A 23,702-nucleotide genomic window follows, 5' to 3' on the forward strand; every position below is an offset into this window, starting at 1 on the left:
GCTCCGTTTTGGATCTCGCTCCTCTTTGTTGGGATCTTTCTGCGCCAGATCACTTGCTTTTAACGAGCGGTCCCCGGTCTCCTGCCAGAGTTGGTGTTTGTACCGAATTTGTACCAAATTTGGGTCTGGATCAGCCCCGCATCCATGTTTGGAGCTGGAGTGCGGGACAAGAGGCAGCCCAGTCCCGGGAAAGGGGGGGGGGGGGGTCCGGCTCACGGTGGCCCCCCGATGGGATGGTTGGGTCTGGATTTGACCCTTTCCCATCAACGCATCCGACCAGATCCGCCGGCAGCGGAGCCGGAGGATTAAACCCCGCATGCCGGAGTGGAGTCAGCAGGGACAGGGAATTTCGGCACCATGCCGGGGACACACACACCCTGACGAGGGAGGCAGGAAAATGAGCATCACCCCCAGTTTGGGGCTTCCGCTCGCTCCCCGTCCCCCCAGCCGAAGCCTGGTCCCCGCGGCCGGGGGGATCACCCAGCGGCAAAGCCCCTTCCCACGGGATGCGGGGTGGATCCCGGCCACGGCGTGAAGGCAGCGGGGATGCGGGGAGCCGTCCCCTGCCGCTGCCGCAGCTCTTTTCCCGCTGATCCGCAGGTTTGCTGATCCTCCCAGCGCCGGGAATTCAGAGAGGGGTCAAAAAAAGGTCCGGATTAACCCAAAGTGCCCCCGTCCGGTGGAAGATCCCGGTTTTCCGACCACAGAAGGTGCCGGAGCTCAGTACAGGGGTGGGAGAGATCATGCCGACCTAAAACGGCTCAGCACGGGCCGAGCACCCCGCCACGCTCCCCTCTTCTTCCCTGGGGTGTCCCCCCCCAGATCTCGTTATCTCCCCCCAAATTTTGGTGGGACGAGGGCTCCAGGGGGGCAGGTCTCGTGGGTCAGCCCCCTTCCGAAAAAAGACAAGCATCCGTGGGGCTGAGGCCATGGAAAGGGGGATTGGACCCCAGTGGGATGGGGCCGGGGGGTTGGGGGGGGGGCGATGGGACCCCAATGGGACCCCAATAGGATGGGGCTGATGGGACTGGGGGGGTGATGGGACACCGGTGGGATGGGGTCAGGAGACTGGGGGGGGGGAGGTGATGGGACCCCAGTGGGACTCCAGTGGGATGGGGCTGATGGGACTGGGGGGCAATGGGACCCCAGTGGGAGAGGGTGATGGGACTGGGGGGTGATGGGACCCTGGTGGGATGGGATGATGGGACTGGGGGGGGTGATGGGACCCCAGTGGGATGGGCTGATGGGATGGGGGGGTGATGGGACCCTGGTGGGAGGGGGTGATGGGACTGGGGGACGCAATGGGACCCTGGTGGGAGGGGGTGATGGGACTGGGGGGCAATAGGACCCCAGTGGGATGGGCTGATGGGACTGGGGGGGGCGATGGGACCCTGGTGGGAGGGGGTGATGGGACTGGGGGGGGCGATGGGACCCCGGTGGGATGGGCTGATGGGATGGGGGGGTGATGGGACCCTCGTGGGAGGGGGTGATGGGACTGGGGGGGTGATGGGACCCCAGTGGGAGAGCGTGATGGGACTGGGGGGGGCGATGGGACCCTGGTGGGAGGGGCTGATGGGATGGGGGGGTGATGGGACCCCAGTGGGATGGGGTGATGGGACCGGGGGGTGATGGGACCCTGGTGGGAGGGGGTGATGGGACTGGGGGGGGTGATGGGACCCCAGTGGGATGGGCTGATGGGATGGGGGGGTGATGGGACCCTGGTGGGAGGGGGTGATGGGACTGGGGGGGGTGATGGGACCCCAGTGGGAGAGCGTGATGGGACTGGGGGGGCAATGGGACCCCAGTGGGGTGGGCTGATGGGACTGGGGGGATGGTGGGACCACAGAGAGATGGGCTGATGGGATGGGGGGGGCGATGGGACCCCAGTGGGACGCGGTAATGGGGCTGGGGGGGGTGATGGGGCCCCGGCGGGACGGCGTGACGGGACTGGGGGGGAGGATGGGACCCCCCCATACCAGTCGACGGTCACTGGTGTGACCGGTCCCATCCCGCCCCGGGTCCCCAGTGGCTGCGTCGCCCCCCCGCGGCCGGGCCCACGGTGGCCCCGCGGCTCCTTCCCGCCGCGCCCGGAGCGCTTTGCCCGCCGCACCCCAGCACCGGCGGGACCGTTCCGGGGGAGGGGGGCGGGCTGCGACCTCCCCCTTGTCGCTGGTCCGGGGGGAGGGAGGGGAGGTGTCGTCGCCCGGGGGGAGCCGAGCGGGGTGGGAGCGGTGCGGGGCGGAAGGGGAGGAAGCGGAAGGGCGGGATGCGGCCGGGGAAGGAAGCGGAACCCGCGCGTCGCCGGGCGCGTGTTTCCGGGGGGGACGCGCTGCGCGGTGGCACCGGCCCGTCCCGGCAGCGGAGATGGCGGCGGGCGGCGGCGGCGGCTGCGGGCGGCGCTGAGGGGAGCAGGAGGCGGCCATGGAGGGCGGCGGGGGGAAGCCCAGCCTGCAGGTGGTTTACCAGGCTGTGCAGGCCCTTTACCACGACCCGGACCCCAGCGGCAAGGAGCGGGCGAGCTGCTGGCTGGGCGAGCTCCAGCGATCGGTGAGGCCCCGGGGGTGGGGGTGGGGGGGCGGGAGGGTCCGGCCCGCCGGGGAGGCGCTGGCTCCGCTCCCCGGGGCCGCCCTGGGGGGTGCGGGTGGGGTCTGGCCGCCCTCCGAGGGGAACCCCGGCCCCGGGCAGCGCCTTCCGCCTCCTTCGGTCTTCCTTATAACGGGGCGGCGTGGGGGGGGAGGATTGCGGGAGGCGGCGGGGGAAGCCTGGGGGGGGGTCACCCCAACCGGGGTCGCCCCAGGTGCCATCCAGCGTCGCCCTCCCGGCCCGGTGTCGTAGCCGGGGCCCCCTTCCTCCATTCTGACCCCTTTAAGCGAGCTCTTTCTCCCCAGGATTTAACCTTACAGCTCAATTTGGGACTCAATATGTGTTTTCTATTCTCGTGCTGTCCTGGTGGAGATGGATCTGGTCCCTCTTAGTGATCCGGCTGGGGGTGACTTTGTTTTCTCCCCGCCTCCCCCCCCCCCCCCCCCCCCCAAGCCCGTCGTTTCTCCCTTTGTGCGGGTGCGTCACTACCTGTGGGGCTCCAGTGCCCTTGGTGGCTCCGTCGTACGGAGTTTTCCTCCTTTGCTCTTCCCCCAACGTCTTCGGTGGCTGCCGACACCTTCCCGGGAATCACAGAATCGCAGAAGGGTTTGGGTCGGAAGGAACCTTAAAGGCCACCCAGTGCCACCCCCTGCCCTGGGCAGGGACACCTCCCGCCAGCCCAGGGTGCTCCAAGCCCCGTCCAACCTGGCCTTGAACCCCTCCAGGGATGGGGCAGCCACAGCTTCTCTGGGCAACCTGGGCCAGGGGCTCACCCCCCTCACAGCAAAGGATTTCTTCCCAATATCTCATCCCAATCTCCCCTCTTCCAGTGGAAAACCCTTCCCCCTCGTCCCGTGGCTCCCCTCCCTGATCCAGCGTCCCTCCCCAGCTTTCCTGGAGCCCCTTTAGGGACTGGAAGGGGCTGGAAGGTCTCTGCTATAAAGAGAATTCCGATTCCTTTTATCTCATGCGCTGTGAGTCCCGGAGGGGCGAGTCTCCCGCCCCCCTCACTGCCCTGCCGTCTCGAAGCCTGAATCCTGTGGAGCAGAATTCCTTCCGTGCCCTCCCAAGCTCCCTTCAACTCCACCATCTTCCCACCAGCTGATAAGTCTTTACACTATTTGTTACCACAAACTCGTGTTTTCCCCCCACTTTTTTTCCCAATTCACTTGAGCGGGCGGCGCAGAGTGACGTCCCCGGTTACCAGGAGAGTTTGCAGCAGCGTTTCTTTCCGCAGCGATTCCGCTAAGCGAGGAGAGCCCCGTCGGTCGGGGGTGTGGGGATTTAGGCAGCCGCTTTCCTCCTGTGCCCCCCCCAGCACGCGGGCTTCACCCTTCAGAAAGCCCTTGGGCAGAATTTGGGTTCCGTGAAGGGGCTCGATGCTGGTCCCAGCCCACGGTGGTTCTTTGGTGGGTCTGAGCCGCCGGCCGTGGTTATGCCCGTATGAAGATCTCGTTTCAGTTGAAATAGGGAGATCGTTATTTCAGAGATGATTCCTTTGCCCGAAACAACCCAAACCGCTGTTTGCTCAGCTCCTGGCTGCCGAGTCCCTGCCCGAGGGGGCCAAGAACAGTCAGAGAACTCTGGCTTCTGCGCTGTGTTAGTTAACGATGCCGCAATTAATGCAGATCCGTTCAGGGGGGAGATTAGAACCATTTTGCAACGTGCTCAGAGGAGTTCCTGGTCAGCCCTTGGGGCAGGGCGGAGAATGGGGGGTGGGCGAGGGATGCAAGGGGGTGAAGAAGATGGATTTCACCTGAGCCCTGCGCCGGGACAAGAGGCTGAAGGTGTTTTAGAGGTCTGGGCTGCGCTCTGGCTGCTCACGCTCGCTACAAACTGCCCCATCAAAAGGACAGCTTGAAGCATTTGGGACGTGTTTTGATTTTTTAATACCCCAACCACCCTGTAAGGATGGGATCTCGCTGCCTGGGGAAAGTCTTGGGGTTTGTTTTCCTCTGCTGTGGTTTCTCTGGGCTCTTACCTGTGTTGTCCAGGTTGTCTTTAATGTAAATCCCAGGTTCCCTGAAGTGTTTTAGCCGTTGTGCTCCTGGGAGGCATCTCTCCGCGCTGCACTGGCCGTCACAGACAGTCCTGCGTCTGAGCAGAGTTTCCCCGCGTGGCTCTTCTTGTCCTGCCGGGCAGATAACGTGTGTGTGAAGCGCCTCAGCTCTGCTGCCAGGAAACCGCGGGGATCCCTTTGCTTTTCAGAGATAATACCTCTGCCCGCTCTCCTCAAGAGAAACCGTAGACTCACAGAATGGTTTGGGTTGAAGGGACCTTAAAGGCCACCCAGTGGCACCCCCTGCCCTGGGCAGGGACACCTCCCACCAGCCCAGGTTGCTCCAAGCCCCGTCCAACCTGGCCTTGAACCCCTCCAGGGATGGGGCAGCCACAGCTTCTCTGGGCAACCTGGCCCAGGGGCTCACCCCCCTCACAGCAAAGGATTTCTGCCCAATATCTCATCCCAATCTCCCCTCTTCCAGTGTAAAACCCTTCCCCCTCGTTCCGTGGCTCCCCTCCCTGAGCCAGAGTCCCTCCCCAGCTTTCCTGGAGCCCCTTTAGGGACTGGAAGGGGCTGGAAGGTCTCCCCGGCGCCTTCTCTTCTCCAGGCTGAACCCCCCCAGCTCTCTCAGCCTGTCCCCACAGCAGAGGGGCTCCAGCCCTCCCAGCATCTCCGGGGCCTCCTCTGGCCCCGCTCCAACAGCTCCGTGTCTCTCCTGTGCTGAGGCCCCAGCGCTGGAGGCAGCACTGCAGGGGGGTCTCCCCGAGCGGAGCAGAGGGGCAGAATCCCCCCCTCGCCCTGCTGCCCACGCTGCTGGGGATGCAGCCCAGGCTGCGGGGGGTTTCTGGGCTGCCAGCGCACGTTGCCGGCTCGTGTTGAGCTTTTCACCCACCAACACCCCCAAGTCCTTCTCCTCAGGGCTGCTCTCCAGCCATTCTCCGCCCAGCCTGGATTTGTGCTTGGCATTGCCCCCACCCATGTGCAGGACCCTGCACTTGGCCTGGTTGAATCCCATGAGGTTTGCACAGACCCACCTCTCCAGCCTGTCCAGGTCCCTCTGGATGCCATCCTGTCCCTCCAGCGTGTTGACCACGCCACTCAGCTTGGTGTCATCGGCAAACTTGCCGAGGGTGCCCTCAATCCCGCTGTCCACGTCACCAACAAAGACGTTAAACAGCACTGGTCCCAGTACCGACCCCTGAGGAATGCAGCTCGTCACTGGTCGCCACGTGGACGTTGGCCACAACCCTTTGAGTGCAGCCATCCAGCCGGTTCCCTGTCCACAGAGTGGTCCGTTCACTTCGGTCTGTCCATCCATTTGTCCGTCTGCTCCCCGTGCAGCATCGTTTATCGCCTTTTAACTGCTAATTATTTCAGGGGAACGAGGCGTGCTGTAACCGAGTATCTTGAGGAGCAGTTGCGACCTCGCCTGTGTCTTGTACGGCGCTGAAGAGGTCGGCTGTAGGGAAAAGTTTACCTAAACCACAGGATTCGAGGATCATTCAACCAGCGAACCTACGCTGTGTCTTCGGAGTTGCATAAAGGCATTTCCAGACGACTTGGAGTACCTTTAATGCGGAAGAGCCGTAGCAAACGTAAGGATGAAACTTGTTTCAGTCGTGCTCGTCGTTCTGATCCTCATTTCTTCAGTGTTTCTTCGTTAGTTCGTCTGCGGGGCAGAGCGTTCGTAAAGCGCACGGCGCAGATAAGCGGCTGCAAGCTGCTGCGTTGGGTTTTGTTTTTTTTTTTTTCCCATCGTGGGTGAAGTGCGGGTTGGTTTGTCGTTTAATGTTGATTCATAAAGTGCTTTCTAGGAGGCAGAAATTATACGTGGCTCGTAGCCAGGCGGGGTTCATGTAAGTGACTAATTCTGATATGGATTTCCTTTGATCTGTCCCTAAAGTTAATTTAATGATAATATTGGGTAGAAGTATAACCCCTAACTAAATAAAAAAAACCCAAACCCAAAACACCTTTTACCAATCGAAGCATGCTGCAAATAATTTTGGCGTCCTTTTCCAAACCATTTCAAGGGAAATAAAATCTCGCTGCCCTTGCACCCCGCCGTCAGTGCTGGCGTGTGGGGAGGAGCCCACAAAGCGCATGAGAAACGGGTCGTCTCAGCGAGGAGAACCCGGGAGGTGAAAGAAGTCGGGCACTCGCCGCCTTCCGCCTTGTTTACAAACCTGGTTTAAAGCTTTTTCGGTTTCGGGTGATGAGAAGGGAATTCCATGTAAAACCCCCGCGTTGCCTGCAGCCGGGTGGTTGGAACCTTCGAGCGCCGATCGGCCGCAGCATCTGACACGGCCACACTCGCTGTCCCCTCCCGAGGTCCTCGAAGGTGTAAAGCAGGTGGTAGGGACTTGCTTTAGCGTCTCGGACAGCCTAGATGTGTTTGGTGGTGTCACGTCGCTCTTCTTTTGTGTGTGCTTGTTCTCGGTGCTGCCTGTCGCTTTGAGGCTGGCGTGGGTTGGCGTTGTCCAACCAACCTTTCATCCCGGCCTTTCATCCCAACCCCTTCGTGTCCAACCCTTCATCCCTAAACCAAAGAGCTGCTTCCCAAAATCCGCGTGTCCTGCACCCTGGTAGCCAGAGAATCACAGAATGGTTTGGGTTGGAAGGGAGGGACCTTAAAGATCATCCAGTTCCAGCCCACCCCATGCAGCAGGTCAGCCTTGGGACAACCGGCTGGAAAGCAACGTGGTGGTTTGGGGTTTAGGAGACCAAGTTGCCCCTGGGCTGCATTAGGATGGGTAAACCCTGCAAGAAGGACCAGGGCTGAGGAGGTCTCCGTCCTTGGAGACATCCATAACCGCCCTGAATGGGCTTGACTTAGGTGGCCTCTGCTTTGAGCAGAGACCTCCAGGTCTGCTGCTTCCAAAGGCCTCCAGGTCTGCTGCTTCCACCCTTAGTTACTCTGTGATTCTGAGTTTTAGGTTTTTCTGGTGGCTTATTGAAGTCTTCCTTGCTGCAATGTAAATCTTCCACGGTAAAGATCGCCTACGGTAGCAGTTGAATTCTTTCAAGGAAGGGGCCAGAGATTATAATTTGGGGGAAAAAACCCAACAAGTTAAACATGTTGGTGGAAGCCCAGAAGGAAAGCAGCAGGGTTTTGCCAAAAAGCCCACCACATACTTGCCTTTTGAGCTGGAAGCCCTTGGTTCTCACAGCACCTCCACCTCGTCGTTCATCTTTGTGCTGGTTTGGTATCTGTCTCTCAGACTGGCGTCGAACAGGCCCGTTTCTTCCTTAAATTTGATGTGCTGGAAAAGGAGAGAAGTTTCAGGGGTCTTTGCTGGACTCCGTCACCAGTCCTGGCCTCGTGGTGAAACCGCGTCTCCAGCGCACAAGCTGCCGTCTGTTTTCTCAATAACCAACCCAAGTCTGGCTGGCAGACCGTCTACTGGAAGATGCGTACCTTTACTGGACCTCTTAAATCACCTTCAAAGTCTTGTGTCGTGGTTTTGGCCAAATGAGCCAATGGCCGGCGACGGATGCTCCCCCCCAGCCTCTCGTACACGGAGAGGAGGAGGAGAGATGGAGAGATCTATGAGTTTAGAAGAAGCTAAACTACTTTAATGAAATATTAATAATAAAAAGGAAAACAATTAAATAGATACAGCATATATAAAACTGTATTAAGCTCCCAGGATGACATCACCGGCAGGCACTGGGGAGGTCCCAGGCTGGTCTCGGCGACGGGTGAGAACTGGATTCCACAGATGGAGTCAGGAACTCACGGATCGGGATCAAAGGCAGACGAACAGACAGGGCCCTCCTCGGACGTTGGCCATTGAAGGAAGAGGGCTGACCCTTTGATCCCTCAGCTTTTACGCCGAGCATGGGGCAGATGGGATGGAATACCCCTGTTGGTCAATTTTGGGTCGCCTGTCCTGTCCGCTCCTCCCCGCAGGTGGGATCCCTCTGCGCTTTTCCGCTTCCGACCCTCCAACGGGGCAAATAACGAAATGAGCCGACCTTGGTTGTTACAGCAATAAGTACAAGCCGGGGCCTCTCTGCGTACCATCCCTTGGCACAAACTGTAAACATTGGTCTTAACACCCTGAATGAGCCGTTTTCGACGCAACGTGCGGTTAATTTTGGAGAGTTAGAAGAGGCCTAGCTAAGAAATAAAATTACTGAACCAGAAAGTTGGTTCTGTTTTACCTCAAACCAGGACATCTTGTTGAGCAGAAGACTTGACTTTGCATGCATTCTCTTTGCCTAAAGCTTGCTCGAGCTCAGTGCGGCGATGTCCGTTAGACCCGTCCTTCAAAAGCCTGTAGGAGACCCTGGGGAGAGGCTGCTCAATAGCTGAGAGGGTTGGCCAACTGTCTTAGCTTGGGAATGATGACCTTGGGCGTATCGTCCTTTGGAGGTACCACTTGACCGAAGAATGGAGACAGGCAGCTCTTTGTCGGGAGGCCGGGGTGTAAGAGAAGCGCCTTGGGGCTGCCTTTCAAGCGTGAAGCCTCCCCTGTTTTCAGAGCTTTTTGGCTCAAGCCAGCCTTTGTCTAAAAAGGATCCATAAAATTGAAGACTCCTTCAATTAGGAGCTCCTCTGGCTGGTGCTTCAGCTTCTGTATATTCCGTTCGGCGAGTAACCCTTCTGCCAGCAGGGATTGAATGGACTGGACGCTTCTCTTCCTCAGGTTGGCTTCTCCAGAAGGACTTGCTTGTCATTGAAGGTTTCTGGCTGGAGTGAGCGACGTTGAGTTGTTATGAGCTCTCTCCAACCTTGGCACCCAATGTGGTGCAGCGCTCTCTCTCGTGGTCTCCTGCTCCGTGCTAGGAGATTGAATTCTGGTGGAACTCACTTGTTTCTGGTGACCATCACGTTCTAAACTGGGTTTGGAGCTTAGGGAGGAGCTGGGGCCTTCACAGCTGCCTAGAGCCATCTGCACGCCCTTTGGCTAGATGTGCGTAGCCAAACTCCATGAATTTTCTTAAATTCACATCTCGAGTCTTTCGGTGCCTCACGTTCTGCACCGATGGGATGCAGCGAGCAGTTCCGTGGGATGCTCGTTGAGGGATGCTTCCTGCCACACTCCCATCAAATGACGGCAGCCCTTGAGATGTCCGTGTGGTTCTTCGTCTCTTTGTCCAGCCCTCACCCTTCACAACCTGTGGTGCCCATTTCAGTTCCCTCTCTCCATCTCCGCTGTCTCCAGGGTCTCATCAGCTAAACTGAGGTTGCTTCTGGCAGTTGGTGGGCCAGATGGAGGAGGAGGTGGTGGGAATCGGTTGCGTCACTCAGGAGCTGTAACATTAGCTGCCGTAAGCTCGTTCCCTTGTGGGTGGTCACTCTATGGTACTGGGGGCCAGAAGGTGATGCGGTGCCAGCAGTAGGTCCTTCTGCGTGGGCTGGAGAACAGCTGAGGTAACTGCAGGGAAGGTGACGGTCCCTTTTCTCCTGGAGATTCACGGTTTGGGGACCGAGCCCAGGACTGGAGCTGGGGAGGCGGTTCTGCACCAAGGCTGGTAGATGTGTCCTCCTACCTAAAATCCTTCTGCCTCTTGGGCAGCGCATCCCCTTCTGAGCGGAAGAGGCAACATTACTTGGGTTTGAGAGCCGCGTATGGTTTCCAACCTCCCAGTGGAGGTCCTCTTTGAATTTCCTTCTAGCTGCAAACGGCCCAGCTCTTCTCTCCAGGAAGGATGCGTCTTCCCAGCTCCGTCTCCACCCAGCTCCAGGGTGGAGGCGCTTTCCATCGAGGTTCTTTCGTCAAGGCCGTGTTTGTGTAGGGGCTGGGATGGCATCGAGGTGAGCACGTGGCTGCTTTGTGAGGATGGGGCTGGGAGGCTTGACGTGGGTATGGGTGGTTTGGGCATGGAGTACTCGTTCTGCTCTGTAGAAATCTTGGAAGAAGGTTTTTATTTATTTAAAACTTCCTACTCTGGTGCTTCATTCATGAATCTTAATGCTTCTGTCCTCCAGCTGATGATCTCTTCCCTCTGGATGCCACCAGCACGGCATCGCTGTGGTCCTCTTTCCTTGCAGAAAAGTGAGGGATCCGCAGAAAAGTGATGGATCTTCAGAAAGCGAACAGCAAAATGGTGAAAAATACACTTGGTGTTTTTTGCAACTGTTTTCAATTGTGACCTTCTGGGGTTCTAACGCTACGAGTCGTCTCGAAACAAATGCCTCCTCGTCTGCCCGTTTGTTAAAATTGAAAGAAATACTGCTTTTTTGGGGGTGTGGGGAGGGCGTTTTCTTTGCGTGAAGGTCCCCAGGCTCGCCTTGTTTATGTCTCTTGTTGTTAAAGGCCGTGTAAACACCCGGCTCGTGTTTCAGCCCGGTGTTCAATGTCAGGCTGCAAATGTTCTGCCCTTCGGCGCGGGGTTGGGGTTTTTATCGAGAAGGCGGGTGCCTCCGGACGGAACCCTTTGGCTGGGGATTTTTGGGTTGGAAAGTGAAGATTGGTGTAGTTGATAAGGTCCTTGGGGTGTCCCCTCTGCGGGGTTAAGGAGGGGGACGTTGTCACCCGGGCTGGGTTAGTTCGTCCTCACGGGTCTCTCTGGAAACCCAGTTGGAGCCCAGTCTGCTCGTAGGTGAAAACGAAGAACGAGCTTTTATTTTCCAAGACTTCCAAGGCGGGCTGAATTCCACGCGCGCGGAAGAGCCGTGCCTGCCCCGCGGTAGCCGTGCGCTCTCGGTGGGAAGGCAATTTGGATTTAAAAACCCCAAATCCGCAAGGCTTGGGGCGCTTTGCGAAGATCCTGCGTGCCCAGTCTGATGGTGGCGGTGCCTCGTCTTCCTTCCCCCGAGCGCCTGTATTCTGCGGGATGGTCTTAACTCCCTTTTTTTTTTTTTTTTTTTTTGGCGATCTGGTGGTCAACGCTAGAACCTAAAATCGTTCTCTTCGGACATCTTGGAAATATTTTCTTGTCGCGTGCCCAGAAAACAAACCCCTAAATCATGTTAACCTGAAGTGCTCGGCTGCGCCCCGGTCGTTGGCGAGGTGTGTTCTTCTTTGCCATGAGATGCAGGTTGGGTGTTCGATAGCTGCGGCCGGAGGCTACGAATTAATTTATTTCCCAACCTGACGTTTCTTTAAGGTCTTCCTTAGCTGTCCTGCTGCCGTGTACATCTATTCTTGCTACGTACTATTGCAGGGTGGGTTTTTTTTCCCCCTACATATTGATCGCTAATCATCGTTGGAGCTGTCTGAGGGCGCGCCAGCCAATTTATTGCAACTTTTTGGAGGCTTTACGTAATTTCTGAACGTGCCGCGGTAAATTCAGGGCATGCAAATACCTTCTTTTTGTACCGCCGGTCATTAGGGATCACCAAACCATTCATAATGACGGGAGCTTTGTTGAATCAGCGGCTTCCAGGCGGGTGTATAGCGGAGCCGGGGCTTGTTGGCTTTGATTATTTTTTTTTTTTTGGGTCATTTTTGGTAGGATCTCCGTATACGCTTACTGCCGAGCGCGTAATCGTTCAATTCTGAACGCTGCGGAAAAACCTGTGCCCGTTAATACAGTCGAGAAAGTTTTTTAAAAGGAGTCGCGGAGGGTCTGGTGCGATTCGAGCTTAAGTGTAGTTATTGCGTTTCTCAAGAAGGGCTTTTTATTTATTCCTAGCTTGGGAATTAACTGGGGTGAGCATAAATAAATCCGTACGGACATTTCCGTCAGAAATACGTCCAACTTTTTCTTCCTACCCGTTTTGAAGTTTTTACGGGCGAGTTGTGGGCCAGCAATAGCTGGAGTTCTTGGAGAGGGTTTATTTAACGGCTGGAGAGGAAGGATCAAAGCCCGGTACCGGCAACGGAGCTTGTCTGAAAGGAGGCAGCTCGGAAAGAGTCTCCTCGGAGGCTTCGAAGCCTGGTGAGCACCATCCGATGGCCCCTGGCCGGCCGTGTGTCCGCGGGCAGCTCGTCCCTCCCTCCCCCGGCAGCGGCGGAGTCGCCTGTCGCTATTTCTGCACGTCTTCTGGGGCTCTTCCCGTTGTGTTTGGACGCGGTTGTTTGCTTGAATTTTTCAGGGTTGAGCTACAAGGAGGAGGGGAGAGGGGAGAACGTCGGAGCGCGGAGTTTCCCGGTCGTACGTTTGTCTCCTGTCTGGGCACTTGGGTTTGACGGTCATCTCAGGTGCTACGTGCTGGGACAGGAAGGCCGTAGAAATATCTTCCAGCAAAATTTCAGGCAGTAGAATCGTAGAGTGGTTTGGGTTGGAAGCGACCTTAAAGATCATCCAGTGCCACCCCTCTGCCATGCGCAAGGACACCTCCCACCAGCCCAGGTTGCTCTAAGCTCCGTCCAACCTGGCCTTGGACACCTCCAGGGATGGGGCAGCCGCAGCTGGAATCAGGAGCTGAGCCCTGGGCTAATGTCACCTATAAAGAGATCAGAATTTTACTTTGCCGGATGCGAAAGAGGCTGTTTTTTCGCTGGGAATAAGCCTGGATCGTGCTGACCTTGACCTGAAGCCTTGAAGAACCCGGTAACCGTTCTCCTGTCCCCGTGCGAGATGCTGCAGACCCCTGGGCACCTCCCTGACTGCGGACCCGGGACGTCTGGTGGTGTGTTGGAGACCGTCGCTGTTCCTGGGCCCCCGCGGGGTCGAGAAGTTTCGAAAGGTGATTATTTCTAATCTCAAGATGAATTTTGTTCGGTCTCTGCGCGGCAGAAGACGGATGGGGGAGCGAGGAATCCCCAGGAGGCGTCTCAACAGCAGAACTGGAAGGTTGGCGTCCCAACGTGGCGTCCCCGGACGGGGACCGGGGGGGATCCTGCGCGGGGGGGGGAACAGAGGTGCCGGGTTCATTTTACATTTGGGAAACTGAAGGTGGAGGGCTTTTAATTACGGAAGCCGACAAGCGGGGCGCGGGAGAGCTCGCTGAACGGGGATTCGTCGGCGGAACCCCTGCGCGCTCTGTACCCGCTCTGCCGACGCGGGATCGAATTCTCACCTACGGATGCGGCTCTTTACTCCAAAGACATCTGGAAGACAAGGCTAGACAGACCGCGTTTTTAAAAAAAAAAAAATAAAAAATATATATATTTAACCTGATCCTAGTGGGAGGTGTCCCTGCCCGGGGCAGGGGGGTTGGAGCCAGGTGATCTTTAAGGTCGCTCCCAACCCAAACCGTTGTGTGATTGGAACAACTGGCCAAAGGTTTTGATGAAATCTCCTGTGCTAAAAAGACTGAAATGGGGACTGGAAGGGTTGTTTGGTTTTTTTGTTTGTTTTTTTTTTTTTTTTTTAAAAATACAGAGGTTTTACTTCACACTGGATTTAATTCGGGGAAGTCCTGCGGTTCGAAGGATGTCGGAGCTGAGGGCCACGACGCCACGGCCTCGTCGCGTGGTTCGAGCTCGGAAATGCCGAAGTACCGCTTCCAGGTGTCCAAATCTGTTGAATTTGGCATTTTTTTTTTAAACGGTGTTAAACCTAAGAGCGGTAATCCTGCCGCCTTATACAGACACCAGCTTGTGTTCAGTGCCGCCTTAGGTCCACAAAGGGCGAAAATTCCCAGTGTTTCAGTAAAATAAAACGTCGGTCTGTCTTATTTTACCATTCCGGGCCGGGCGAGGGTAATGCCCAGGTGCCCTTGCGCGCGGAGGGTGCTTGAAACGTGTAAAAATAAAAATACCCGGGACCACGCCGTGGGTTTTGTGGGTGTCTGACCGAGCTCTCCTTCGATCTCCAGAGGGTGGGCTGTGGAACCTCCTGGACCTCATGAACCCAAAACCTGATTTTTCAATAAAAAAACACCCCCCGTTTTTCCATCCCGCGGTACCCGCTGTGCTGTTGCTCGGCCGAATCGCCGCGTCCTCTGGGCTGGCCCGGTGCAGCGCAAGGCTCTGCGTCCTTCGGGGGGTTATCGGCGCATCCCAAAAAGCTTTTTTTTTTATTTCCCCCTTTCCATAGCTCAAAGGAAGCTCAGGAGGAGAAGTTTGCGTCTGGGAAGGCAACAGCCTGGATCCGCTTTTCTGCGCGGATGTTTCCTCCGGGTCGAGCAAGGGGATGGCTCTTTTTTTTTTTTTTCCTGGGATTTCCATTCCTCGTGGCAGCTTCGAGTGGATGAAGAACCTTAACATCCACCCCTGGCAGTGGCTGGTGTCACCGCCTGGGTTTTTGCTTATAAAGTGGGGTTTTTTTTAAAAGGCAAAGGGACAAAATCCTTTGTACTGTAGGTGATTTTGAACGTGTTTAATTTATTTAATCCTTCCCTTCGCTGTGCTGTTGGACCTGGATAAACTTGAGATATATCTGAAGTCCTCTGTGGTGGCTGTGGGGTCCTGCCTTGCTGGCCATTAACCATTAAAAAAATCAGAAATATCCGCCGTCCTCCAGTCCCGAGACCTTTTGGAGTCCAAGGGAGTGATTTTCGTAGCAATTCCAGTGCTAGAAAAGAGGGTCTGGTGGCGGTGGATGTCTCTCCGGGTGCGGGTCCGAGGAGGGGACTGATGGGAACCCCGCGCACGGGCTGGGTCGTCTGCGTTGATTAGTTCAAGCCGAAATGCAGATTTCGGGTGTTCGGGAAAAATAAAGCGTTAATTTTCATTTTAAAGAAGCAAAAACACACGATCTTCGCAAAGCTAAAATGTGTTGCGGATGTTTCAGGAAAGGAAGAGGATTTTATCAATCGTCTGAGTCCTTTGAAGATCTCGTTCCTTAACAGGAGACCCCCAAATCCAAGGGTTTCTCCCCCAGCCGTGCCCACGTGCTCCGGTGGTGGCCCCCGCCGTCCCGTGGTGGAGTTTGGTGACGCTTGGTGGCCCGCCGAGCTTTTCGTTGCCCGATTTGGCTTCGTTGTCCCACCAAACCCCGGGCAGTCGGTGCCTCGGCAGGTCGGAGCGGTGCCGGGGGTGCAAAGGGCTTGTCCCCCGTGGCATCTCGGCGAGGGTGGCAAGGGGTCTGCCCGGTGGTGGCCACCGCTCCTCTGGCTCGCCCAGCGCTTTCCTGGTCTCCGCCAGCCAGGTGGCTGCTGGTTGCCCTCGTTGCCGTCTCTCCTCCAGGCTCTTCGGCGCATCCGTAGCCCGCTGCGGAGTCACCCGTCCCGGTGTGTGCTCTTAGACGGGCCCGGCGGCTTCAATCGTGCAATTACTTATCTTTATTTTGGTCCGGGCAGACCTTTATCCAAGCCTTCTTTTTCCGTTTCTCCCTTGCTGGGCTCTCTCCGGGTTTAGGCGCAGCAATTCTCCAGCTTAGCCCGAAAAAAGCCTCTTTTATTGCTTTTTATTGCAAGAACGGGCATCGGATCCGTTCTCCCGGAGGGATTGTGGTACCCGAGCATCTCCACCCGCGTCAGGTCCGCGCTGGGAGCTGATCTCCTCCGTCAGTGCGTCGGGGGGGTGTCGCCTTCGTTAGCCAGCCCCCGCCGCCCGAGCTGGGACGGCAACACGCGTGGGCACTCCTGGGGAAAAATTACGGGGGTATTTATGGGGAGAGGATGTGTTTCCGTCCGGGGGAATTTGGGCTTTGTCCCGTTGGTACCCGCTGGGGTTGCTCCCCGCCCGCTCGCTGAAGGTGCCGTGCTTTTCCCTCCAGGTCCACGCCTGGGAGATCTCGGACCAGCTGCTGCAGATCCGTCAGGATGTGGAGTCCTGCTACTTCGCGGCGCAGACCATGAAGATGAAGATCCAGACTTCCTTCTACGAACTCCCCACGGACTCCCACGCTTCCTTACGGGACTCTTTGCTCTCCCACATCCAGAACTTGAAAGACCTGTCGCCGGTCATCGTCACTCAGGTGGGGGCTGAGCAGGGGGGTGGAAGGAGCCGCTCTATCGATGCCTGCGAGCGAGGGGGGTCGCAGGCTGCTCTCAGCGGAAAAAACCTGGACCCCTGAGTCCTAATTTGCCGTTGAGAGCCGGCTGGTGGCCAGGCTCGTCTCACAGCCCGTCCTTGCAGAAATCGCCAGCTCCGCGGGGCGGGGATAGGTGCTGCAGGTCACGCTCCTCCAGCTTTTGTCACCTCTGAGACAAAGCCCTTGGTCTCCCTTGGTTGCTTTTCCTCCAGGACGGAGAAGGACGATGCCGGCAGCCAGCCCGGTCGCGCCTCCCGGCGCAGGGTTGTTTGCCCTCCGTCGTTATTTGGGTCCTTTCGTTAAATCAGTTACTTTATAGTTTGCTGTTTGGAGAGGAGGAACGGCTGCTCCTGGGGTTTTCCCTGTGCTCGGAAATAGGGAGGAAACATCCATATGGCCAGGAACGACCTGGGTGACCGGAGGGAATTCTCCCGAGGCGCTGGCATGTTTCAGAAATCCTTCCGTTCTCTATACAGCATTCCCGTTATCCCGTTATTCCCAGGCACGGGGGTGTGCGACGCAGCACAGACTGGGGCGAGGGTGCCTCTTCGGCCCCTAAAGAGCCCGGGGGGAGAATATCACCCCGTCGGTGGCCACATGGAGTTAATCACAGGGATATTGGCAATTAATATCCTGCCGAGCGCGGGTCTGACGGTCGCAGCACCTTTTCTCCCCCGGGCTTTTGGGCAGATTTCGTCGGTCGCCGCACTTAGCTGTGTTTTTTCTTTCTCCTCTTCCCCTTTCAGCTTGCTTTAGCAATAGCAGACCTTGCCCTGCAAATGGCTTCTTGGAAAGGCTGTGTACAGACACTGGTTGAAAAGTAAGTAATTGTTTATGTCGTTAAACTCTACGGTGTTCCTCGAGTAAATGCGGAGCGGGTGGACCTGCGCCGTCCAAAAAAGCAGGGAAGCAGCGAACGGCCTGACGATGGGGCAGTTTTTCTTTCCGGATTAATAATTGAAAGCGTTTTGGATGGCGGCAGGGGGAGGTGGGGCTGTCGGTGGCTCGGTGTAACGGAGAGGGCGTGCGCGCTTCCGCAGGCACCGCTCTGAGCCTCCGCGATTTCCCGCATCCCTGTTTTTGTTGGGTGATGATCCCACCGTACTTCTGTAGCGGGAGGGAACGTGGTTTGTCTGGGCAGTGTCACTTAGAATCACAGAAGGGGTTGGGTGGGAAGGGACCTTAAAGGCCACCCAGTGCCACCCCCTGCCCTGGGCAGGGACACCTCCCACCAGCCCAGGTTGCTCCAAGCCCCGTCCAACCTGGCCTTGAACCCCTCCAGGGATGGGGCAGCCACAGCTTCTCTGGGCAACCTGGCCCAGGGGCTCACCCCCCTCACAGCAAAGGATTTCTTCCCAATATCTCATCCCAATCTCCCCTCTTCCAGTGGAAAACCCTTCCCCCTCGTCCCGTGGCTCCCCTCCCTGAGCCAGAGTCCCTCCCCAGCTTTCCTGGAGCCCCTTTAGGGACTGGAAGGGGCTGGAAGGTCTCCCCGGCGCCTTCTCTTCTCCAGGCTGAACCCCCCCAGCTCTCTCAGCCTGTCCCCACAGCAGAGGGGCTCCAGCCCTCCCAGCATCTCCGGGGCCTCCTCTGGCCCCGCTCCAACAGCTCCGTGTCTCTCCTGTGCTGAGGCCCCAGCGCTGGGGGCAGCACTGCAGGGGGGTCTCCCCGAGCGGAGCAGAGGGGCAGAATCCCCCCCTCGCCCTGCTGCCCACGCTGCTGGGGATGCAGCCCAGGCTGCGGGGGGTTTCTGGGCTGCCAGCGCACGTTGCCGGCTCGTGTTGAGCTTCTCGTCCACCAACACCCCCAAGTCCTTCTCCTCAGGGCTGCTCTCCAGCCATTCTCCGCCCAGCCTGGATCTGTGCTTGGGGTTCCCCCGACCCAGATGCAGGACCTTGCACTTGGCCTGGTTGAACCTCATGAGGTTTAGGCGTGATGGGCTCATGGGCTGGGAACGCTTTTGCTGTTTTTCTGTTGAAAATTTGAGCTAATCCACGGACGGAGGCTCCTCTTGACAGGGCTCTGCCCTTGCAGCTGCACGCTGGAGCGTGTTTGCAATCAGCCTTGTGCTGAATCTCTTCGAAACGCCCCTCCGTCTCTCACGGTGCCGTTCACCTGCCTGGCTCTCACCTGCCGTCATGCATTGTCCTTCCTCCCGTCGTTTCAGGTACAGCAATGACGTTACATCACTGCCCTTTCTGCTGGAAATCCTCACGGTGCTGCCAGAAGAGGTTCACAGCCGATCCTTGCGCATCGGAGCCAACCGTCGGACTGAAATCATAGAAGATTTGGCCTATTACTCCAGCACGGTCATCTCTCTGCTGGTAAGGAGACCCACCTGGTCAACTGCTAAAGAAGCTCATGCAGCTTCTTCTCCCCCTCCACGTCACTGATCCATCCAGATCGTTCCAGGTCGGATGTGATCTCTGTGGAACAAGCTGATTTTAGATATTTTGGTTCCAAGCAGATCAAAATCATGATCAGGTTCCTGCTGTCTTTAGTCTCCTGGACTGTCGGTTCAGCAGTTGGTTGGGACTGGATTCCTGCGCAGGCTGGGGCGGTTTTGTCTTGGTTGAGGGTTAAGCAAGAAATTACTTCAGCCTATTATGGGGGTGTGCGTAGGTCTCTAGACGTTCCTTAGACGTTCCTTAGATCTTCTCCAGATCTTCTCCGGATCCACACATCTCTCTCCATATACATATCTCTTAGAAGAAGGGCATTCAGGTACTCGGAACTGTGATTTCTCTCTCTTCTCCCGCCCCTTTCAGATGTCAGTACGTACCTAATTTCTGACCGCTGTGTGATAAGCCGAGGTCGTGCGTTTAGCTGCAGGTCACGTTCAGTATTGGCCCAACGGAGAGACTCGACCCCAAGAACGAGACTGTTGTGGGCCCCAAAGCAGGGCAGGTTTGGGGAGCAGAGAGCAAGCGTTGAGGTGAATCGCTTCAGGGACTGAGAAGAAATACTCCTCGCTGGCAACGCTTTTCACGCTCTTCAGTCTTGTTTGAGCCCAGTGAATGAATGGCCAACCTGATCCCCGACTCGGGCTTCCAGTGGAGCGCGTGCCGTAGCCTCCAGAGCTTCCCCTTAACCTCGACCATTTCACGCCGCTTATCTGAAGAAGGAAAGATAACGTGTCCTCGGCAGCGCCTATCAAGTCTGTAGCTCCTCCGAGCAGCTGCTTGATGTCACCGTTGCTCCAGACGGAGTCGAGGTTTGCCGCGTTTAATTGCGGCGCCTCGTCAGCGCTCGTCTCCCTGCTCCGCGGCCTCCTCGTTCCGTGCCCCGCGCTGGGCTCTCCCCGTCTCCCCCAGCCGCCTCCCTCGCGCCCTGCTGCTCCGTCTTCCTTTGGTGATGGAGTTGTGGCCGGTGAAGACAGGAGGAACCTTCACCTTCAGGATACTTTATCCGCGTGAAATGCCCCGTGTTTTTATGCCGAATCTCCGTCCCTTTGCTGTTAGACTGTCCTTTAGATTTCCTTCTCTTTGACGAGCAAAACTGTAGGGCTTTAGTTTGACCTGTCACCAACCATCTTCTCTTCTCCTCAACTGGTGGGGGTACTTCTTGGCTTTTCTCAAACATCGTGGCACGTCCCTAGCAACCCCGCTGCGCAGAAATACGGCGTCAAGCTCCGGGCTCGCTCTCCGGAGCAGAGAGAAGGGGGGGGATGTCCCCTGTCCCCCCGCCCCAGGGTTTGATTCTCTGCCCAGAGAAGCTTCGCCTCTTGCGGGGCATCGCTTCGTCTTCCTCCGGGCTCCCGTAACCTGCCGTTTCCTTCGGCCCCTCCTGCCTCTCGGGTGTTAGATGCAGCCCCCGATATCCCTTCCCTCTCTCAGTTGCCTTCTCGGGCGGGACCCAACGCAGCCCCCAGCAGTTTTCCTCGGTTTAACTGGGGGGAAAAAGGCGGAGTAGAGGTAAGAAGGGCTCGGTTTAAGTTTGCACCTGGCCTGGAAGCTTTGCAGCAGGTCCCTCTACTGGTTTCACGCTGCTTTTTGTGGGTCCGTGGTTAAGAAAGCCACGGAGAGCAGCTGGAATAGAGGTAGGAGGGCGGCTGATGTTTCTGGTGGATGTTTCGTGTTTGTGAAAGAGGGTGTGGAGTCTCCGTCTCCGGAGACATTCCAAACCCGCCTGGACGCGTTCCTGTCCAACCTGCTCCGGGTGACCCTGCTTTGGCAGGGGGTTGATCTCCGAAGTCCCTTCCAACCCCTACAGTTCCGTGATTGTTCAACGCCTGACGTTCCCCGTGGAGGCCTGGGGAGGAGGCGTCATCCTCCGGCCTTACTCCGGGAACTCCGAGGGAAGGGGGATCGCGACGATCAGGGATGTCTCAGGACACAGAGTTGAGCTGCGTCCTCTGGTCGGGTCCGGCTTGAGAAGACCCTTTCCCCCTTTAAGCCGTTTGTGTCCCAGGAGAGGCCCGTGCCCTTCCCACCACCGCCGTTAGGGGAGCCCGGCTCCGCTTTTTCCCTGGGCTGACTTGTCTCTGAACCAGTCCTCGCTCGCTCCTGAAACTCTTGTCACCTTCCTCGAACCCCGGCGCCGTGCCAGCCCTCGGCGTTCTTCCTAGGACGGCTCGGAGAAGTCCGGCTGTCACATCGGTGAGACAGGACACGTCACCGCGCTCCGGTGGCTCGCAGCCCTACCGGAGACGGGGATCGCCCAGGGCCGTAGCCTTGTCCTAAGACTCTCTCCTCAGACTTCTCCGTGTCTGCCTGCAGCTTTCTTCATAAATCCCAGCACGGAAGAGCACCTGAAGAGCAAAATTAAATTACTTTTTTTATGGATTTGAAGGCTAAATTCACGTTCTTGACCTACAATAATGGGGTTTTAAAAAATTGTGCAGGGACCGTGAGGAAGTAGGACATTCCGCCTTCAGGACTGAACTGTCGAGCGAGGGTGAGGATCTCTGGCAGCGCTCCTTCGTAGGCTTGCTTGGGCTGGTCTCCGCTCTCTTCTGGGAGAAGGGATTTTGGGATCCTTCTCCGGGTCCTGCCCGTCCACCCGTTCTTCGGTTCCCTCAGCCCGGCGAGGTCAGGCCTTCCCTGGGGTCGGGTTTTGGTGAGGATGCTGCTGTGCGGCAGAAGTGTTGGCCATCACTGGAACGACACAGCGATGGTGCCTCGGGGCTGTCCTCGGGAGGGCTTTTGGGGTAGGTCTGGCCCTCAGGACCGATCCTCTCTTCGGCAGCGGGTTTTTTTTTTGCGTGGTGAGGAATACTAAATTGAGATTTGAGTGAGTTTAGGAGTTTATCACATATGAAACTCGGTGGTGTCTGCGCTCCACTGCTCTGAGACAGGATCCTGCAGAAAACCGATGGCCGGGGAATGAATGCAGACGCTCAAACTGCTTGTTCTTGCGTCTCTAACGGCGGCTGAAGTTGACTGAGGGGTTTTTGGCTCTGGCCCGACTTCTCACTAAGTCCAGGGCGATGTTACTGGGCGACGGGGATCTTGGTAGCGGTCCGTTCTCTTGGAGAGTCCTTCATGTGGACTTTGAGAGGATGCTCAAAGTCCACGTGCTCTTGAGAGGCTGGTTGCAGAACTGTCGCGTTCCTGAAAACAAAACCAGCGTAGGGACGTGAGCACCCTAGGTAGATGCAGAGTCCTCCCTGCTGGTGGGGGCATCCTCAGGTGTCTTCTGGTCAGAGCGTAGCGTCCACGTAGGAACAAGAGTGTTGTGTGATTGCTGGAAGTTGTGTTTCCCTCTTGGAGGGATCGCTGCTGACTGCCCCAGGCCCTCTGTCTTGTGACGGGTCATAGAATCACCGAATAGTTTGGGTTGGAAGGGACCTTAAAGGCCACCCAGTGCCACCCCCTGCCCTGGGCAGGGACACCTCCCACCAGCCCAGGTTGCTCCAAGCCCCGTCCAACCTGGCCTTGAACCCCTCCAGGGATGGGGCAGCCACAGCTTCTCTGGGCAACCTGGCCCAGGGGCTCACCCCCCTCACAGCAAAGGATTTCTTCCCGATATCTTATCCCAATCTCCCCTCTTCCAGTGGAAAACCATTATCCCTTGTCCTGTTGCTACAGGCCTTGCTAAGACATTTGTCCCCGCCTTTCCCGTAGGCCATGGACACGCTCTCGATACCAGTTGTAGAGACTCCAGGATGGCTTGCAACAGTTATTTATTATTTTGCTTGGAATCATAGAATCATCTAGGTTGGAAGGGACCTTTCAGATCAAGTCCAACCATCAACCCAACGCTCCCAAGCCCACCACTGACCCACGTCCCTCAGCCCTGCGTCTGCCCGGCTTTGAAATCCCTCCAGGGACGGCGACTCCACCACTGCCCTGGGCAGCCTCTTCCAAGGCTTGACAACCCTTTTCCGTGGAAAACCGTTACCTAATACCCGACCTAAATTCCAACGCTCGCGAAATTGCGCGTTGGAGTTGGGGTCCTCAGGGCTTCTTCCTTCTCCTGCCGTAGATGACGTGCGTGGAGAAAGCGGGCAACGATGAGAAGATGCTTATCAAAATCTTTCGGTGCTTGGGGAGCTGGTTCAACCTGGGTGTCCTGGACAGCACCTTCATGGCAAACAGCAAGTTACTGTCACTCCTCTTCGAGGTGCTGGTGAGTATGTCTCTGGGGAAACGAGGTGGGGTGGGGGGCCTTGGGTGCCAGGAGAGCATCACTTTTACGTCCCAGAGGGTGTGAGGAGCGGCGCTGCTGTCCCGTGGGCGTTGCGCGGGTACGGAAGGTGAGTTTTGGCCCCGCTCGGAAGCGGGGAAGAGCCGTCTCTCCGCGCGCGGCACCGGATCTGTGCTCCTGACCTGATGATCCTCCTTTTGTCCGCCTTGGAGGACCTCGGGAGAGCAGCAGCACGGAGCAAGAGCCCTCTTCGGGCTGGCCCCGCCGGTTCCCACGGCTCTTCTTGCCTCCCGTTAGCCCCGGGACCCTGCGAAGGCGGCCCATGAGGAACATCTAATACTGGCTGCTCTCTCCAGGGTGGGACCAGAAGCTCGCTTGAGGATTTCCTCTGCCCGTGCGCCTGGTCCTTAGTTCAGGATTTGTGACGTGGGGACAGGACTGATGGAGGGGAAAGTACCGACAGAGTTTTCAAAAGTTAAGAAAAAAAACCGCCTGGGTGGTTTTTTTTGATTATTCCATGGAGGAAAGAGACGCTGCGGCTCCTTCAGGGTTATTCTTTCCTGCCCACCTCCTGGTTTGACCCGGAGAAGGTGCGCTCAGAGGCGAGCAGCGTTCCCTGTTCGTGGGCAGACTCCGACATTGCCTGGTTTTACTGGGAATCGCGGCTTTTTCCCATGGACGGGAGCGGAGCTGCCGCAGGGACAGAGGCGTCGGGTCGCGGGGACCTTCCTGCCACCTTGCCCTGTCTCGTCCTTTCGTCTCCACAAAC

General features: G+C 57.3%; 1 protein-coding gene across 1 annotated transcript in view; it reads left to right on the top strand.

The window, feature by feature from the left end:
• The first annotated feature begins 2,322 nt into the window (after positions 1-2,322).
• TNPO3 (transportin 3) overlaps positions 2,323-23,702 on the top strand; it is a 40,291-nt gene continuing 18,911 nt past the window's right edge. The window contains exons 1-5 of the mRNA XM_054188599.1: positions 2,323-2,547; positions 16,088-16,288; positions 17,092-17,165; positions 18,513-18,669; positions 22,772-22,915. Coding sequence (XP_054044574.1) covers positions 2,422-2,547; positions 16,088-16,288; positions 17,092-17,165; positions 18,513-18,669; positions 22,772-22,915 — 702 coding nt within the window. The 5' untranslated portion in view covers positions 2,323-2,421. The remainder of the gene's footprint in view (positions 2,548-16,087; positions 16,289-17,091; positions 17,166-18,512; positions 18,670-22,771; positions 22,916-23,702) is intronic.

This window comes from Rissa tridactyla, chromosome 1 (assembly GCF_028500815.1).
Source record: "Rissa tridactyla isolate bRisTri1 chromosome 1, bRisTri1.patW.cur.20221130, whole genome shotgun sequence".
In the NCBI taxonomy this organism is placed as follows: domain Eukaryota; kingdom Metazoa; phylum Chordata; class Aves; order Charadriiformes; family Laridae; genus Rissa; species Rissa tridactyla.